General features: G+C 33.8%; 1 protein-coding gene across 2 annotated transcripts in view; it reads right to left on the bottom strand.

Annotated features, from left to right (window-relative positions):
- The window catches only part of LOC115008819 (metabotropic glutamate receptor 7-like), a 172,038-nt gene extending 153,041 nt beyond the window's left edge, over window positions 1–18,997 (bottom strand). Inside the window, exon 1 of one of the 2 annotated variants that reach the window (XM_029432663.1) lies at window positions 18,801–18,997. In XM_029432663.1, the coding sequence (XP_029288523.1) occupies window positions 18,801–18,912 (112 nt within the window). In that variant the 5' untranslated portion in view covers window positions 18,913–18,997. The remainder of the gene's footprint in view (window positions 1–18,800) is intronic. The other variant, XM_029432662.1, reaches the window with a different exon arrangement.
- Window positions 18,998–19,685: the final 688 nt, after the last annotated feature.

Here is a 19,685-nt window from a genome sequence, read left to right as displayed (position 1 = left end):
AGTATCAGCAGTAAAAGTACACAAGTATTATCTTCATGTAGTTAAAGTATCAGCAGTAAAAGTACACGAGTATTATCTTCATGTAGTTAAAGTATCAGCAGTAAAAGTACACAAGTATTATCATCTACATGTAGTTAAAGTATCAGCAGTAAAAGTAGACGAGTATTATCTTCATGTAGTTAAAGTATCAGCAGTAAAAGTACACGAGTATTATCATCTACATGTAGTTAAAGTATCAGCAGTAAAACTACACGAGTATCATCATCATGTAGTTAAAGTATCAGCAGTAAAAGTACACGAGTATTATCATCATGTTGTTAAAGTATCAGCAGTAAAAGTACACGAGTATTATCATCATGTAGTTAAAGTATCAGCAGTAAAAGTACACGAGTATTATCATGTAGTTAAAGTATCAGCAGTATAAGTACACAATTATTATCATCATGTAGTTAAAGTATCATCAGTAAAAGTACACGAGTATTATCATCATGTAGTTAAAGTATCAGCAGTAAAAGTACACGAGTATTATCATGTAGTTAAAGTATCAGCAGTATAAGTACACGATTATTATCATCATGTAGTTAAAGTATCATCAGTAAAAGTACACGAGTATTATCATCATGTAGTTAAAGTATCAGCAGTAAAAGTACACGAGTATTATCATCATGTAGTTAAGCTATCAGCAGTAAAAGTACACAAGTATCATCATCTACATGTAGTTAAAGTATCAGCAGTAAAACTACACGAGTATCATCATCATGTAGTTAAAGTATCAGCAGTAAAAGTACACGAGTATTATCATCATGTAGTTAAAGTATCATCAGTAAAAGTACACGAGTATTATCATCATGTAGTTAAAGTATCAGCAGTAAAAGTACACGAGTATTATCATGTAGTTAAAGTATCAGCAGTAAAAGTACACGAGTATTATCATGTAGTTAAAGTATCAGCAGTATAAGTACACGATTATTATCATCATGTAGTTAAAGTATCATCAGTAAAAGTACACGAGTATTATCATCATGTAGTTAAAGTATCAGCAGTAAAAGTACACGAGTATTATCATTATGTAGTTAAACTATCAGCAGTAAAAGTACACAAGTATCATCATCATGTAGTTAAAGTTTCAACAGTAAAAGTACACAAGTATCATCATCATGTAGTTAAAGTATCAGCAGTAAAAGTACACGAGTATTATCATCATGTAGTTAAAGTATCAGCAGTAAAAGTACACGAGTATTATCATCATGTAGTTAAAGTATCAGCAGTAAAAGTACACGAGTATTATCATCATGTAGTTAAAGTATCAGCAGTAAAAGTACACAAGTATTATCTTCATGTAGTTAAAGTATCAGCAGTAAAAGTACACAAGTATTATCTTCATGTAGTTAATGTATCAGCAGTAAAAGTACACGAGTATTATCTTCATGTAGTTAAAGTATCAGCAGTAAAAGTACACGAGTATTATCATCATGTAGTTAAAGTATCAGCAGTAAAACTACACGAGTATTATCATCATGTAGTTAAAGTATCAGCAGTAAAACTACACGAGTATTATCATCATGTAGTTAAAGTATCAGCAGTAAAAGTACACAAGTATTATCTTCATGTAGTTAAAGTATCAGAAGTAAAAGTACACAAGTATTATCTTCATGTAGTTAAAGTATCAGCAGTAAAAGTACACAAGTATTATCTTCATGTAGTTAAAGTATCAGCAGTAAAAGTACACGAGTATTATCTTCATGTAGTGAAAGTATCAGCAGTAAAAGTACACGAGTATTATCTTCATGTAGTTAAAGTATCAGCAGTAAAAGTACACGAGTATTATCTTCATGTAGTTAAAGTATCAGCAGTAAAAGTACACGAGTATTATCTTCATGTAGTGAAAGTATCAGCAGTAAAAGTACACGAGTATTATCTTCATGTAGTGAAAGTATCAGCAGTAAAAGTACACAAGTATTATCATCTACATGTAGTTAAAGTATCAGCAGTAAAAGTACACGAGTATTATCATGTAGTTAAAGTATCAGCAGTATAAGTACACGATTATTATCATCATGTAGTTAAAGTATCATCAGTAAAAGTACACGAGTATTATCATCATGTAGTTAAAGTATCAGCAGTAAAAGTACACGAGTATTATCATTATGTAGTTAAACTATCAGCAGTAAAAGTACACAAGTATCATCATCATGTAGTTAAAGTTTCAACAGTAAAAGTACACAAGTATCATCATCATGTAGTTAAAGTATCAGCAGTAAAAGTACACGAGTATTATCATCATGTAGTTAAAGTATCAGCAGTAAAAGTACACGAGTATTATCATCATGTAGTTAAAGTATCAGCAGTAAAAGTACACGAGTATTATCATCATGTAGTTAAAGTATCAGCAGTAAAAGTACACAAGTATTATCTTCATGTAGTTAAAGTATCAGCAGTAAAAGTACACAAGTATTATCATGTAGTTAAAGTATCAGCAGTATAAGTACACGATTATTATCATCATGTAGTTAAAGTATCATCAGTAAAAGTACACGAGTATTATCATCATGTAGTTAAAGTATCAGCAGTAAAAGTACACGAGTATTATCATGTAGTTAAAGTATCAGCAGTATAAGTACACAATTATTATCATCATGTAGTTAAAGTATCATCAGTAAAAGTACACGAGTATTATCATCATGTAGTTAAAGTATCAGCAGTAAAAGTACACGAGTATTATCATGTAGTTAAAGTATCAGCAGTATAAGTACACGATTATTATCATCATGTAGTTAAAGTATCATCAGTAAAAGTACACGAGTATTATCATCATGTAGTTAAAGTATCAGCAGTAAAAGTACACGAGTATTATCATCATGTAGTTAAGCTATCAGCAGTAAAAGTACACAAGTATCATCATCTACATGTAGTTAAAGTATCAGCAGTAAAACTACACGAGTATCATCATCATGTAGTTAAAGTATCAGCAGTAAAAGTACACGAGTATTATCATCATGTAGTTAAAGTATCATCAGTAAAAGTACACGAGTATTATCATCATGTAGTTAAAGTATCAGCAGTAAAAGTACACGAGTATTATCATGTAGTTAAAGTATCAGCAGTAAAAGTACACGAGTATTATCATGTAGTTAAAGTATCAGCAGTATAAGTACACGATTATTATCATCATGTAGTTAAAGTATCATCAGTAAAAGTACACGAGTATTATCATCATGTAGTTAAAGTATCAGCAGTAAAAGTACACGAGTATTATCATTATGTAGTTAAACTATCAGCAGTAAAAGTACACAAGTATCATCATCATGTAGTTAAAGTTTCAACAGTAAAAGTACACAAGTATCATCATCATGTAGTTAAAGTATCAGCAGTAAAAGTACACGAGTATTATCATCATGTAGTTAAAGTATCAGCAGTAAAAGTACACGAGTATTATCATCATGTAGTTAAAGTATCAGCAGTAAAAGTACACGAGTATTATCATCATGTAGTTAAAGTATCAGCAGTAAAAGTACACAAGTATTATCTTCATGTAGTTAAAGTATCAGCAGTAAAAGTACACAAGTATTATCTTCATGTAGTTAATGTATCAGCAGTAAAAGTACACTAGTATTATCTTCATGTAGTTAAAGTATCAGCAGTAAAAGTACACGAGTATTATCATCATGTAGTTAAAGTATCAGCAGTAAAACTACACGAGTATTATCATCATGTAGTTAAAGTATCAGCAGTAAAACTACACGAGTATTATCATCATGTAGTTAAAGTATCAGCAGTAAAAGTACACAAGTATTATCTTCATGTAGTTAAAGTATCAGAAGTAAAAGTACACAAGTATTATCTTCATGTAGTGAAAGTATCAGCAGTAAAAGTACACAAGTATTATCATCTACATGTAGTTAAAGTATCAGCAGTAAAAGTACACGAGTATTATCATGTAGTTAAAGTATCAGCAGTATAAGTACACGATTATTATCATCATGTAGTTAAAGTATCATCAGTAAAAGTACACGAGTATTATCATCATGTAGTTAAAGTATCAGCAGTAAAAGTACACGAGTATTATCATTATGTAGTTAAACTATCAGCAGTAAAAGTACACAAGTATCATCATCATGTAGTTAAAGTTTCAACAGTAAAAGTACACAAGTATCATCATCATGTAGTTAAAGTATCAGCAGTAAAAGTACACGAGTATTATCATCATGTAGTTAAAGTATCAGCAGTAAAAGTACACGAGTATTATCATCATGTAGTTAAAGTATCAGCAGTAAAAGTACACAAGTATTATCATCATGTAGTTAAAGTATCAGCAGTAAAAGTACACAAGTATTATCTTCATGTAGTTAAAGTATCAGCAGTAAAAGTACACAAGTATTATCATGTAGTTAAAGTATCAGCAGTATAAGTACACGATTATTATCATCATGTAGTTAAAGTATCATCAGTAAAAGTACACGAGTATTATCATCATGTAGTTAAAGTATCAGCAGTAAAAGTACACGAGTATTATCATTATGTAGTTAAACTATCAGCAGTAAAAGTACACAAGTATCATCATCATGTAGTTAAAGTTTCAACAGTAAAAGTACACAAGTATCATCATCATGTAGTTAAAGTATCAGCAGTAAAAGTACACGAGTATTATCATCATGTAGTTAAAGTATCAGCAGTAAAAGTACACGAGTATTATCATCATGTAGTTAAAGTATCAGCAGTAAAAGTACACGAGTATTATCATCATGTAGTTAAAGTATCAGCAGTAAAAGTACACAAGTATTATCTTCATGTAGTTAAAGTATCAGCAGTAAAAGTACACAAGTATTATCTTCATGTAGTTAATGTATCAGCAGTAAAAGTACACGAGTATTATCTTCATGTAGTTAAAGTATCAGCAGTAAAAGTACACGAGTATTATCATCATGTAGTTAAAGTATCAGCAGTAAAACTACACGAGTATTATCATCATGTAGTTAAAGTATCAGCAGTAAAACTACACGAGTATTATCATCATGTAGTTAAAGTATCAGCAGTAAAAGTACACAAGTATTATCTTCATGTAGTTAAAGTATCAGCAGTAAAAGTACACAAGTATTATCTTCATGTAGTTAAAGTATCAGCAGTAAAAGTACACAAGTATTATCATCATGTAGTTAAAGTATCAGCAGTAAAAGTACACGAGTATTATCTTCATGTAGTGAAAGTATCAGCAGTAAAAGTACACGAGTATTATCTTCATGTAGTTAAAGTATCAGCAGTAAAAGTACACGAGTATTATCTTCATGTAGTTAAAGTATCAGCAGTAAAAGTACACGAGTATTATCTTCATGTAGTGAAAGTATCAGCAGTAAAAGTACACGAGTATTATCTTCATGTAGTGAAAGTATCAGCAGTAAAAGTACACAAGTATTATCATCTACATGTAGTTAAAGTATCAGCAGTAAAAGTAGACGAGTATTATCTTCATGTAGTTAAAGTATCAGCAGTAAAAGTACACGAGTATTATCATCATGTTGTTAAAGTATCAGCAGTAAAAGTACACGAGTATTATCATCATGTAGTTAAAGTATCAGCAGTAAAAGTACACGAGTATTATCATGTAGTTAAAGTATCAGCAGTATAAGTACACAATTATTATCATCATGTAGTTAAAGTATCAGCAGTAAAACTACACGAGTATTATCATCATGTAGTTAAAGTATCAGCAGTAAAACTACACGAGTATTATCATCATGTAGTTAAAGTATCAGCAGTAAAAGTACACAAGTATTATCTTCATGTAGTTAAAGTATCAGCAGTAAAAGTACACAAGTATTATCTTCATGTAGTTAAAGTATCAGCAGTAAAAGTACACAAGTATTATCATCATGTAGTTAAAGTATCAGCAGTAAAAGTACACGAGTATTATCTTCATGTAGTGAAAGTATCAGCAGTAAAAGTACACGAGTATTATCTTCATGTAGTTAAAGTATCAGCAGTAAAAGTACACGAGTATTATCTTCATGTAGTTAAAGTATCAGCAGTAAAAGTACACGAGTATTATCTTCATGTAGTGAAAGTATCAGCAGTAAAAGTACACGAGTATTATCTTCATGTAGTGAAAGTATCAGCAGTAAAAGTACACAAGTATTATCATCTACATGTAGTTAAAGTATCAGCAGTAAAAGTAGACGAGTATTATCTTCATGTAGTTAAAGTATCAGCAGTAAAAGTACACGAGTATTATCATCTACATGTAGTTAAAGTATCAGCAGTAAAACTACACGAGTATCATCATCATGTAGTTAAAGTATCAGCAGTAAAAGTACACGAGTATTATCATCATGTTGTTAAAGTATCAGCAGTAAAAGTACACGAGTATTATCATCATGTAGTTAAAGTATCAGCAGTAAAAGTACACGAGTATTATCATGTAGTTAAAGTATCAGCAGTATAAGTACACGATTATTATCATCATGTAGTTAAAGTATCATCAGTAAAAGTACACGAGTATTATCATCATGTAGTTAAAGTATCAGCAGTAAAAGTACACGAGTATTATCATCATGTAGTTAAGCTATCAGCAGTAAAAGTACACAAGTATCATCATCTACATGTAGTTAAAGTATCAGCAGTAAAACTACAAGAGTATCATCATCATGTAGTTAAAGTATCAGCAGTAAAAGTACACGAGTATTATCATCATGTTGTTAAAGTATCAGCAGTAAAAGTACACGAGTATTATCATCATGTAGTTAAAGTATCATCAGTAAAAGTACACGAGTATTATCATCATGTAGTTAAAGTATCAGCAGTAAAAGTACACGAGTATTATCATCATGTAGTTAAGCTATCAGCAGTAAAAGTACACAAGTATCATCATCTACATGTAGTTAAAGTATCAGCAGTAAAACTACAAGAGTATCATCATCATGTAGTTAAAGTATCAGCAGTAAAAGTACACGAGTATTATCATCATGTTGTTAAAGTATCAGCAGTAAAAGTACACGAGTATTATCATCATGTAGTTAAAGTATCAGCAGTAAAAGTACACGAGTATTATCATGTAGTTAAAGTATCAGCAGTATAAGTACACAATTATTATCATCATGTAGTTAAAGTATCATCAGTAAAAGTACACGAGTATTATCATCATGTAGTTAAAGTATCAGCAGTAAAAGTACACGAGTATTATCATGTAGTTAAAGTATCAGCAGTAAAAGTACACGAGTATTATCATGTAGTTAAAGTATCAGCAGTATAAGTACACGATTATTATCATCATGTAGTTAAAGTATCATCAGTAAAAGTACACGAGTATTATCATCATGTAGTTAAAGTATCAGCAGTAAAAGTACACGAGTATTATCATGTAGTTAAAGTATCAGCAGTATAAGTACACGATTATTATCATCATGTAGTTAAAGTATCATCAGTAAAAGTACACGAGTATTATCATCATGTAGTTAAAGTATCAGCAGTAAAAGTACACGAGTATTATCATCATGTAGTTAAGCTATCAGCAGTAAAAGTACACAAGTATCATCATCTACATGTAGTTAAAGTATCAGCAGTAAAACTACAAGAGTATCATCATCATGTAGTTAAAGTATCAGCAGTAAAAGTACACGAGTATTATCATCATGTTGTTAAAGTATCAGCAGTAAAAGTACACGAGTATTATCATCATGTAGTTAAAGTATCAGCAGTAAAAGTACACGAGTATTATCATGTAGTTAAAGTATCAGCAGTATAAGTACACAATTATTATCATCATGTAGTTAAAGTATCATCAGTAAAAGTACACGAGTATTATCATCATGTAGTTAAAGTATCAGCAGTAAAAGTACACGAGTATTATCATGTAGTTAAAGTATCATCAGTAAAAGTACACGAGTATTATCATGTAGTTAAAGTATCAGCAGTATAAGTACACGATTATTATCATCATGTAGTTAAAGTATCATCAGTAAAAGTACACGAGTATTATCATCATGTAGTTAAAGTATCAGCAGTAAAAGTACACGAGTATTATCATTATGTAGTTAAACTATCAGCAGTAAAAGTACACAAGTATCATCATCATGTAGTTAAAGTTTCAACAGTAAAAGTACACAAGTATCATCATCATGTAGTTAAAGTATCAGCAGTAAAAGTACACGAGTATTATCATCATGTAGTTAAAGTATCAGCAGTAAAAGTACACGAGTATTATCATCATGTAGTTAAAGTATCAGCAGTAAAAGTACACGAGTATTATCATCATGTAGTTAAAGTATCAGCAGTAAAAGTACACAAGTATTATCTTCATGTAGTTAAAGTATCAGCAGTAAAAGTACACAAGTATTATCTTCATGTAGTTAATGTATCAGCAGTAAAAGTACACGAGTATTATCTTCATGTAGTGAAAGTATCAGCAGTAAAACTACACGAGTATTATCATCATGTAGTTAAAGTATCAGCAGTAAAACTACACGAGTATTATCATCATGTAGTTAATGTATCAGCAGTAAAACTACACGAGTATTATCATCATGTAGTTAAAGTATCAGCAGTAAAAGTACACAAGTATTATCTTCATGTAGTTAAAGTATCAGCAGTAAAAGTACACAAGTATTATCTTCATGTAGTTAAAGTATCAGCAGTAAAAGTACACAAGTATTATCATCATGTAGTTAAAGTATCAGCAGTAAAAGTACACGAGTATTATCTTCATGTAGTGAAAGTATCAGCAGTAAAAGTACACGAGTATTATCTTCATGTAGTTAAAGTATCAGCAGTAAAAGTACACGAGTATTATCTTCATGTAATTAAAGTATCAGCAGTAAAAGTACACGAGTATTATCTTCATGTAGTGAAAGTATCAGCAGTAAAAGTACACGAGTATTATCTTCATGTAGTGAAAGTATCAGCAGTAAAAGTACACGAGTATTATCATCATGTAGTGAAAGTATCAGCAGTAAAAGTACACGAGTATTATCATCATGTAGTTAAAGTATCAGCAGTAAAAGTACACGAGTATTATCATCATGTAGTTAAAGTATCAGCAGTAAAAGTACACGAGTATTATCTTCATGTAGTTAAAGTATCAGCAGTAAAAGTACACGAGTATTATCATGTAGTTAAAGTATCAGCAGTATAAGTACACAATTATTATCATCATGTAGTTAAAGTATCATCAGTAAAAGTACACGAGTATTATCATCATGTAGTTAAAGTATCAGCAGTAAAAGTACACGAGTATTATCATGTAGTTAAAGTATCAGCAGTAAAAGTACACGAGTATTATCATGTAGTTAAAGTATCAGCAGTATAAGTACACGATTATTATCATCATGTAGTTAAAGTATCATCAGTAAAAGTACACGAGTATTATCATCATGTAGTTAAAGTATCAGCAGTAAAAGTACACGAGTATTATCATTATGTAGTTAAACTATCAGCAGTAAAAGTACACAAGTATCATCATCATGTAGTTAAAGTTTCAACAGTAAAAGTACACAAGTATCATCATCATGTAGTTAAAGTATCAGCAGTAAAAGTACACGAGTATCATCATCATGTAGTTAAAGTATCAGCAGTAAAAGTACACGAGTATTATCATCATGTAGTTAAAGTATCAGCAGTAAAAGTACACGAGTATTATCATCATGTAGTTAAAGTATCAGCAGTAAAAGTACACAAGTATTATCTTCATGTAGTTAAAGTATCAGCAGTAAAAGTACACAAGTATTATCTTCATGTAGTTAATGTATCAGCAGTAAAAGTACACGAGTATTATCTTCATGTAGTTAAAGTATCAGCAGTAAAACTACACGAGTATTATCATCATGTAGTTAAAGTATCAGCAGTAAAACTACACGAGTATTATCATCATGTAGTTAAAGTATCAGCAGTAAAACTACACGAGTATTATCATCATGTAGTTAAAGTATCAGCAGTAAAAGTACACAAGTATTATCTTCATGTAGTTAAAGTATCAGCAGTAAAAGTACACAAGTATTATCTTCATGTAGTTAAAGTATCAGCAGTAAAAGTACACAAGTATTATCATCATGTAGTTAAAGTATCAGCAGTAAAAGTACACGAGTATTATCTTCATGTAGTGAAAGTATCAGCAGTAAAAGTACACGAGTATTATCTTCATGTAGTTAAAGTATCAGCAGTAAAAGTACACAAGTATTATCTTCATGTAGTTAAAGTATCAGCAGTAAAAGTACACAAGTATTATCATCATGTAGTTAAAGTATCAGCAGTAAAAGTACACGAGTATTATCTTCATGTAGTGAAAGTATCAGCAGTAAAAGTACACGAGTATTATCTTCATGTAGTTAAAGTATCAGCAGTAAAAGTACACGAGTATTATCTTCATGTAATTAAAGTATCAGCAGTAAAAGTACACGAGTATTATCTTCATGTAGTGAAAGTATCAGCAGTAAAAGTACACGAGTATTATCTTCATGTAGTGAAAGTATCAGCAGTAAAAGTACACGAGTATTATCATCATGTAGTGAAAGTATCAGCAGTAAAAGTACACGAGTATTATCATCATGTAGTTAAAGTATCAGCAGTAAAAGTACACGAGTATTATCATCATGTAGTTAAAGTATCAGCAGTAAAAGTACACGAGTATTATCTTCATGTAGTTAAAGTATCAGCAGTAAAAGTACACGAGTATTATCATGTAGTTAAAGTATCAGCAGTATAAGTACACAATTATTATCATCATGTAGTTAAAGTATCATCAGTAAAAGTACACGAGTATTATCATCATGTAGTTAAAGTATCAGCAGTAAAAGTACACGAGTATTATCATGTAGTTAAAGTATCAGCAGTAAAAGTACACGAGTATTATCATGTAGTTAAAGTATCAGCAGTATAAGTACACGATTATTATCATCATGTAGTTAAAGTATCATCAGTAAAAGTACACGAGTATTATCATCATGTAGTTAAAGTATCAGCAGTAAAAGTACACGAGTATTATCATTATGTAGTTAAACTATCAGCAGTAAAAGTACACAAGTATCATCATCATGTAGTTAAAGTTTCAACAGTAAAAGTACACAAGTATCATCATCATGTAGTTAAAGTATCAGCAGTAAAAGTACACGAGTATTATCATCATGTAGTTAAAGTATCAGCAGTAAAAGTACACGAGTATTATCATCATGTAGTTAAAGTATCAGCAGTAAAAGTACACGAGTATTATCATCATGTAGTTAAAGTATCAGCAGTAAAAGTACACAAGTATTATCTTCATGTAGTTAAAGTATCAGCAGTAAAAGTACACAAGTATTATCTTCATGTAGTTAATGTATCAGCAGTAAAAGTACACGAGTATTATCTTCATGTAGTTAAAGTATCAGCAGTAAAACTACACGAGTATTATCATCATGTAGTTAAAGTATCAGCAGTAAAACTACACGAGTATTATCATCATGTAGTTAAAGTATCAGCAGTAAAACTACACGAGTATTATCATCATGTAGTTAAAGTATCAGCAGTAAAAGTACACAAGTATTATCTTCATGTAGTTAAAGTATCAGCAGTAAAAGTACACAAGTATTATCTTCATGTAGTTAAAGTATCAGCAGTAAAAGTACACAAGTATTATCATCATGTAGTTAAAGTATCAGCAGTAAAAGTACACGAGTATTATCTTCATGTAGTGAAAGTATCAGCAGTAAAAGTACACGAGTATTATCTTCATGTAGTTAAAGTATCAGCAGTAAAAGTACACGAGTATTATCTTCATGTAATTAAAGTATCAGCAGTAAAAGTACACGAGTATTATCTTCATGTAGTGAAAGTATCAGCAGTAAAAGTACACGAGTATTATCATCATGTAGTTAAAGTATCAGCAGTAAAAGTACACAAGTATTATCTTCATGTAGTTAAAGTATCAGCAGTAAAAGTACACAAGTATTATCTTCATGTAGTTAATGTATCAGCAGTAAAAGTACACGAGTATTATCTTCATGTAGTTAAAGTATCAGCAGTAAAAGTACACGAGTATTATCATCATGTAGTTAAAGTATCAGCAGTAAAACTACACGAGTATTATCATCATGTAGTTAAAGTATCAGCAGTAAAAGTACACAAGTATTATCTTCATGTAGTTAAAGTATCAGCAGTAAAAGTACACAAGTATTATCTTCATGTAGTTAAAGTATCAGCAGTAAAAGTACACGAGTATTATCATCATGTAGTTAAAGTATCAGCAGTAAAAGTACACGAGTATTATCTTCATGTAGTTAAAGTATCAGCAGTAAAAGTACACAAGTATTATCATCATGTAGTTAAAGTATCAGCAGTAAAAGTACACGAGTATTATCTTCATGTAGTGAAAGTATCAGCAGTAAAAGTACACGAGTATTATCTTCATGTAGTTAAAGTATCAGCAGTAAAAGTCCACGAGTATTATCTTCATGTAGTTAAAGTATCAGCAGTAAAAGTACACGAGTATTATCTTCATGTAGTGAAAGTATCAACAGTAAAAGTACACGAGTATTATCTTCATGTAGTGAAAGTATCAGCAGTAAAAGTACACAAGTATTATCATCTACATGTAGTTAAAGTATCAGCAGTAAAAGTAGACGAGTATTATCTTCATGTAGTTAAAGTATCACCAGTAAAAGTACACGAGTATTATCATCTACATGTAGTTAAAGTATCAGCAGTAAAACTACACGAGTATCATCATCATGTAGTGAAAGTATCAGCAGTAAAAGTACACGAGTATTATCATCATGTTGTTAAAGTATCAGCAGTAAAAGTACACGAGTATTATCATCATGTAGTTAAAGTATCAGCAGTAAAAGTACACGAGTATTATCATGTAGTTAAAGTATCAGCAGTATAAGTACACAATTATTATCATCATGTAGTTAAAGTATCATCAGTAAAAGTACACGAGTATTATCATCATGTAGTTAAAGTATCAGCAGTAAAAGTACACGAGTATTATCATGTAGTTAAAGTATCAGCAGTATAAGTACACGATTATTATCATCATGTAGTTAAAGTATCATCAGTAAAAGTACACGAGTATTATCATCATGTAGTTAAAGTATCAGCAGTAAAAGTACACGAGTATTATCATCATGTAGTTAAGCTATCAGCAGTAAAAGTACACAAGTATCATCATCTACATGTAGTTAAAGTATCAGCAGTAAAACTACACGAGTATCATCATCATGTAGTTAAAGTATCAGCAGTAAAAGTACACGAGTATTATCATCATGTTGTTAAAGTATCAGCAGTAAAAGTACACGAGTATTATCATCATGTAGTTAAAGTATCAGCAGTAAAAGTACACGAGTATTATCATGTAGTTAAAGTATCAGCAGTATAAGTACACAATTATTATCATCATGTAGTTAAAGTATCATCAGTAAAAGTACACGAGTATTATCATCATGTAGTTAAAGTATCAGCAGTAAAAGTACACGAGTATTATCATGTAGTTAAAGTATCAGCAGTAAAAGTACACGAGTATTATCATGTAGTTAAAGTATCAGCAGTATAAGTACACGATTATTATCATCATGTAGTTAAAGTATCATCAGTAAAAGTACACGAGTATTATCATCATGTAGTTAAAGTATCAGCAGTAAAAGTACACGAGTATTATCATTATGTAGTTAAACTATCAGCAGTAAAAGTACACAAGTATCATCATCATGTAGTGAAAGTATCAGCAGTAAAACTACACGAGTATTATCATCATGTAGTTAAAGTATCAGCAGTAAAACTACACGAGTATTATCATCATGTAGTTAATGTATCAGCAGTAAAACTACACGAGTATTATCATCATGTAGTTAAAGTATCAGCAGTAAAAGTACACAAGTATTATCTTCATGTAGTTAAAGTATCAGCAGTAAAAGTACACAAGTATTATCTTCATGTAGTTAAAGTATCAGCAGTAAAAGTACACAAGTATTATCATCATGTAGTTAAAGTATCAGCAGTAAAAGTACACGAGTATTATCTTCATGTAGTGAAAGTATCAGCAGTAAAAGTACACGAGTATTATCTTCATGTAGTTAAAGTATCAGCAGTAAAAGTACACGAGTATTATCTTCATGTAATTAAAGTATCAGCAGTAAAAGTACACGAGTATTATCTTCATGTAGTGAAAGTATCAGCAGTAAAAGTACACGAGTATTATCTTCATGTAGTGAAAGTATCAGCAGTAAAAGTACACGAGTATTATCATCATGTAGTGAAAGTATCAGCAGTAAAAGTACACGAGTATTATCATCATGTAGTTAAAGTATCAGCAGTAAAAGTACACGAGTATTATCATCATGTAGTTAAAGTATCAGCAGTAAAAGTACACGAGTATTATCTTCATGTAGTTAAAGTATCAGCAGTAAAAGTACACGAGTATTATCTTCATGTAGTGAAAGTATCAGCAGTAAAAGTACACGAGTATTATCTTCATGTAGTTAAAGTATCAGCAGTAAAAGTACACGAGTATTATCATCATGTAGTTAAAGTATCAGCAGTAAAAGTACACGAGTATTATCATCATGTAGTTAAAGTATCAGCAGTAAAAGTACACGAGTATTATCATCATGTAGTTAAAGTATCAGCAGTAAAAGTACACAAGTATTATCATCATGTAGTTAAAGTATCAGCAGTAAAAGTACACGAGTATTATCATCTTCGCACCTGACGTGTGAGATTGTGTGAGCTTTTATATAAAGTGCTGACGTCAGCATTGCTCCTGTAAGAAACTATGACAACATTTTAATTTCAGAGCAAACAGCAGCTGCAGGTACTTTTTCTCTCCTTGTGTGATTTGTACCAGAAGTCTTCTCTCAAATGTTCCGCACAACAAATAGCCGGGAGACATTATTCCCTCCTGCTCTCTGCTGCCAGTACACAGTTCAGATTCCAGGCCCAGTTACCCCGTCAGCATTCTCCACCTCTGAAGGAATGAAAAGCAAATATCTGCCAGCGTTCTCTCACAATCCTGCTGATTCAGAGGATCGGGGCGGCTTCCTGAGGGTCTGCTGAAAGGTTCCTGAGAAGAGTAATAAGCCCCGATCAGACGGCCCCTCTGAGACTATCTTCCTCAGGATGTGTGCAGCTTAGCTTTTTCATCACGTCCAAACACCAAGCGATGTGAACGTTTGTTGAATGCTTTGCTCTTCGAGGTGCGACTGCTGAGACACGTTTGGTTAAATGAGTTCAAACTAAGTGACTGAGGAAGATGAAATCCAGTTTAAATGTGTCCTGATTTATCTTTCATAACATCTGTGGAGTATTTACATTTACTTGCATCCTGACAAGAGGAAGTATCGACGACACGACTTCATGAGCTTGTTCTCACAGCAGCTCTGAGAAACCTTCATGTAAAACAACTGATGGTGCTGAGAAAGTTAGAGCTTCATGTCAGCCTGTCAATACCTGCAGCTTTCATAACGGCATATATATATATATATATATATATATATATATATATATATAGTAGAGTATAAAAAGTCACTAATATAAAGCCAAACACATCTTTTCTGATGGCTCGTATACTTTTATCTGTCTTATGTATTGAAGCAAATTGTATATACATAAAAGAGCAATTTTTTTAAATATGGATTTTCTTTCTTTCTCTTTGCTTCTGCAGTAAAAGCTGAAATCTCGTCTGAGATTGTAACCGCTGGATATGTTCGACCAGTCGATGGTCATAATGTGGCGACGACTGTTTTCAGCGAGTCGCGTCTTATTTAACATTAAATTCATGGAAATGTAAGAAACACAATAAATGCAGCTGTGTGTTGATGATCATTCATGTTGTCGCACAAGACTCTTAGAAAAAATCTGCTTCTTTAATGAAACAGGTACAAACAGCCAGTAGACAGAAACACTACGACTCCCAAGGTGCATTTCAGTAAGAAACAACCAATCACAGAGCTTCAGTGACGTTACAAACCACCTGCTTCTCCTGCTGAACCCTTCCCACCCGCTCGTTTCTCTTCTGCTTCTTTGGTGGAGTTTGTTTTATTGCATCTTGTTGTTCGTACGCTTGTTTGAAATGTTTCTCTGATGTGAAGCATCTTTATAAATGAAATTTATCATTATTATTATTGATATTATTATTATTATTATTATTACTGGAGATGGAGCTGAGGGCAACTGCAATAATATGTTATACACTCAACATGTGTTTGTATGTAAAGACTGCGGCTCCATCATCATCACACATGATGCTGTAGGAAGAAGAGAAGAGACGGACTGTCCCCGGGACACTCCAGCCTGCAGGCTGCAGGATGTGTGGATAACATTCCCGTCCTCAAAGTGTGTGTGCACCACAGACTGCACACACACTTTGTTTATACTTCAGGCTCTGCTGGAGTTTATCACAGTCAACTGCAGACGAGCAGAAGTTGTGAGAGAAGCCTGAGAAAACTTTAGATAAGAGAGAAACTCTCCCTGCTAATCAGTCTCCCACCACCTGACTAATCACTCTGGATGTTTCCTCCCTTCCGTGTGTGTGTGGGATTGTGTGTGTGTGTGTGTGCAGGCTCCTATCTTCAACGCCCCGCTGGAAACGAACGCCGTCTAATTATATTACCGCCGCTGAGAGTTGGTGTGTGTGCGAGAGTTTACGTGTGGATGTGAGTCTGTCGACTGATAGGAGAAAAAGTCCTGCAATCAATACATGCAGATAACACACACACACACACACACACACACACACACACACACACACACACACACACACACACACACACACACACACACACACACACACACTTCTCATGGATTCATCATTAACTGTGATGTTAAGGGACAGCAGTCGCTCTGAGAACTGGAGGGTCTCTGGTTCAAGTCCCTGCCGGACTAAGAGCTGATAGTGGACTGGGAGCTGGAGTGAGACCAGTTCCCCTCCCAGGCTCTTTATACTATAATATGTATTATATATTATAAGCTATATTCTATATAGGTGTCAAAAACTTCTGCTCGTCTTTTTCTGCAACAATCCAGAACCCTTCTTGTGGAGGGTAACCAGGGCCGTGTTAACTTCAGGGTCGGCCTACAGTAATCCGTCCTCCCTGCAGCGCTTTATGGCTCTACCGTCCCTTCACACCGCGTGACTTCCTGTTGCTCCTTCAGAGACTCTAACACTTTAACAAGCTCACAATACATTTCCACATGCAGCTGTACTTGTGCATGAGGAGTAAAAACTACATTTCCTTCCCATTATTTGCACTTAGCAAAGAATCCTCAGGCTAGAAGTGTGTGATATTTCTGAGCAGTGAGAGGTCCAGGCTGCAGGGAACTCATCTCCAACACTCTGCAAAGACACAATGATAATACACTTTTAAATCCTACATCCAGGACACGGTCAAACCAGACACCCTCCCTGCGAGTGGGACCCAGAAACCCCTCAAATAAAACCATTCTGCACACCTTCTACAGACTGAAAAGTAACAATAAAAAGACTGAAATAATAAGAACAATAGTTCTGGTTCTGTATGTTGCACTCACATCAGTATGTCTTATTTAAAGCTGTTGTTCTGCACTTAAATGATTTCACCTGTGTGAAGCTAAAGTTCCTGCAGGAACCTCGCTGTTCTGAGGTGTAAATAAAGCAACTTCTTTTCCTTAATTCATCTGATTTCTGTGACTAACTGATACAGTACATTAATTAAATATATATATATATATATATATATATGTATGTGTATTTGCATCCACACTAAGTGATTTGTAACGCTGTCTTTGTTCTTGTGTGTTATCGGCTCATTAACTTTAAAAACAAGAACACAGTCGGAGGTTCAGGCCTCAGAACTTCTTTGAATACTCTTTAAACAGAACTGTTGAAGGATAAAGAGTCAATACTTCTCGGGGTGACACTGAGAAGGACTGCTGTGCAATTCATTTGATCAAATCATGGTTCAAAAACCTCCACAGATCAATGATCAAGGTCTTATCCGTGCGGAAATATTGGCCGACTGTTTGGTGTTAGCAGTTAAAAGATTTCTGGGTGTCCTCTGTGCAGCCTGGCACTGCTGTGTCCTTTAATAATCCTCTAAAAACTCAGCACATAAATGTCAGGACGCATCCGAGCCGGCGGGTTGAGAAGAGGCATCAGATTGTCTAAAGGTCACAGGGATTATTCAGGGAGCAATCAACACCCCCGTGTAGCCTTATGAGTTCTGTTTTATCTTCAGATGTATGCAGATCATTTGGGAGGCAAGTGTTTGAGTTTTAGGGACAAAATCATTTCAAGTTGGAGTCACAAGCTGCTCTCCATCGAACTCATTTAAATCCAGAGAAGTGCAGCGCTCCTGATTCTGAGCTTCAGAAATGTCAAAAATATATATTGATAGTGCGGCTTTTAGTCCCAGGAAGGACTTTACAAGGAAACGTTCCTTCTTCCCACCGCCTTCCATAGACACACGAGATCAGGAACATCACAACGCACGCCTGAAGAAGCGATGCCGTTTTTTTTGCACATGACCTTTACGTCCGGACCTCAAGGCTCCCACCAGCGACTCAGTCGCACACAATAAATGTCTCAACACATCCAAACAAGGCACCCCCCTCCCCCGACCAGCAGCTTGCAGATCCGCGTTTTTAAATATGGGGCCTGATAAACAATCATAAATATTCAGCGCTGCCACGTTACCCAAAAGTTTCTGAACTTTTCCAAAGCACTGCCCCTCGACCAGGGAGTTCTGGGGGGTAAGATAATGTGAACTTATTCAGACCCTCGGCCCCGCAGTGGAAATGCATCGGGATCCGGGGAAAGTTCCTGCGGTTGTAAAAGGTCTCCAGCTCGTCCATTAAGACTCAAGTCTTACCTGCTTCTCTGGAGAGCTGCATGAAGGCGTCCACTCCCTTCTCCCCGTAGCTGCCCTCCGAGGCCACAGTGGAGACGTAGTTCCAGCCCATGGCCTTGATGATGTCCACCATGGCCTGGGCCTGGAAGCTGTCCGGAGGGACCACCCGGGAGAAGAAATCATACCGCCGGTCGTCACTTAGCTCCGGGGCCGTGGATGCATAGCTGATCTGAGGGATCTGGAGGGAGCGATGGAGGAAGAGGAGGAAGAGTTAGGAAGGTGGAGGCATGATTGATCGGTGCGGTCCCGTGGGGGATTTAGAAAGAGGACTGCACTAAATAACTGAGAGGTCGGTGTTGATGCTTCGTAAATTTTCCCCGGATGAATGAACATCGAGAAAAAAACAAGCCAGAGAAAAGCAAACATTTCCATCATGCACCGACCTGAGGAAAGAATTACAAGACTTATAATTATATCATTTATTATACATGTTGGGTTGTATCTGAGAGAAGCACACAGAGATGTTATGTAGCCTCTTTATAAAGAGTCATGTTTGTATGAATGGTTCCTTTTTAAGGTGAATAAGTTAGAAAACTGATTAGAACAAATTCTCAAACAGTCACAATTTCTATAAATCAAAAATAAAAGGTTACTTCCTCGCTTGAAAACATAACTTCACAGCGACACACACAGAGTTGAAGCCTGGCTCAGAGTCTACACCATGAAATGCATGCTGGGATACCAGTCAACAAAACACTTTCTGTCTTTTGGACTGTTCTGCGTCAGACGTACAGCAGCACTGTGACATGTGTGCAGACTAATGAGTACATTCATTAAAGTAAAGAAGAAAGTACATCTGAGAGAGAAACGGCCGATACACAGATTATTATACGAGCTGCAGTTTAA

This window comes from Cottoperca gobio, chromosome 5 (assembly GCF_900634415.1).
Source record: "Cottoperca gobio chromosome 5, fCotGob3.1, whole genome shotgun sequence".
NCBI classification, from domain to species: domain Eukaryota; kingdom Metazoa; phylum Chordata; class Actinopteri; order Perciformes; family Bovichtidae; genus Cottoperca; species Cottoperca gobio.
Note: the sequence above shows the minus strand (reverse complement) of the source record. Positions and strands in the feature narration are given on the sequence as shown.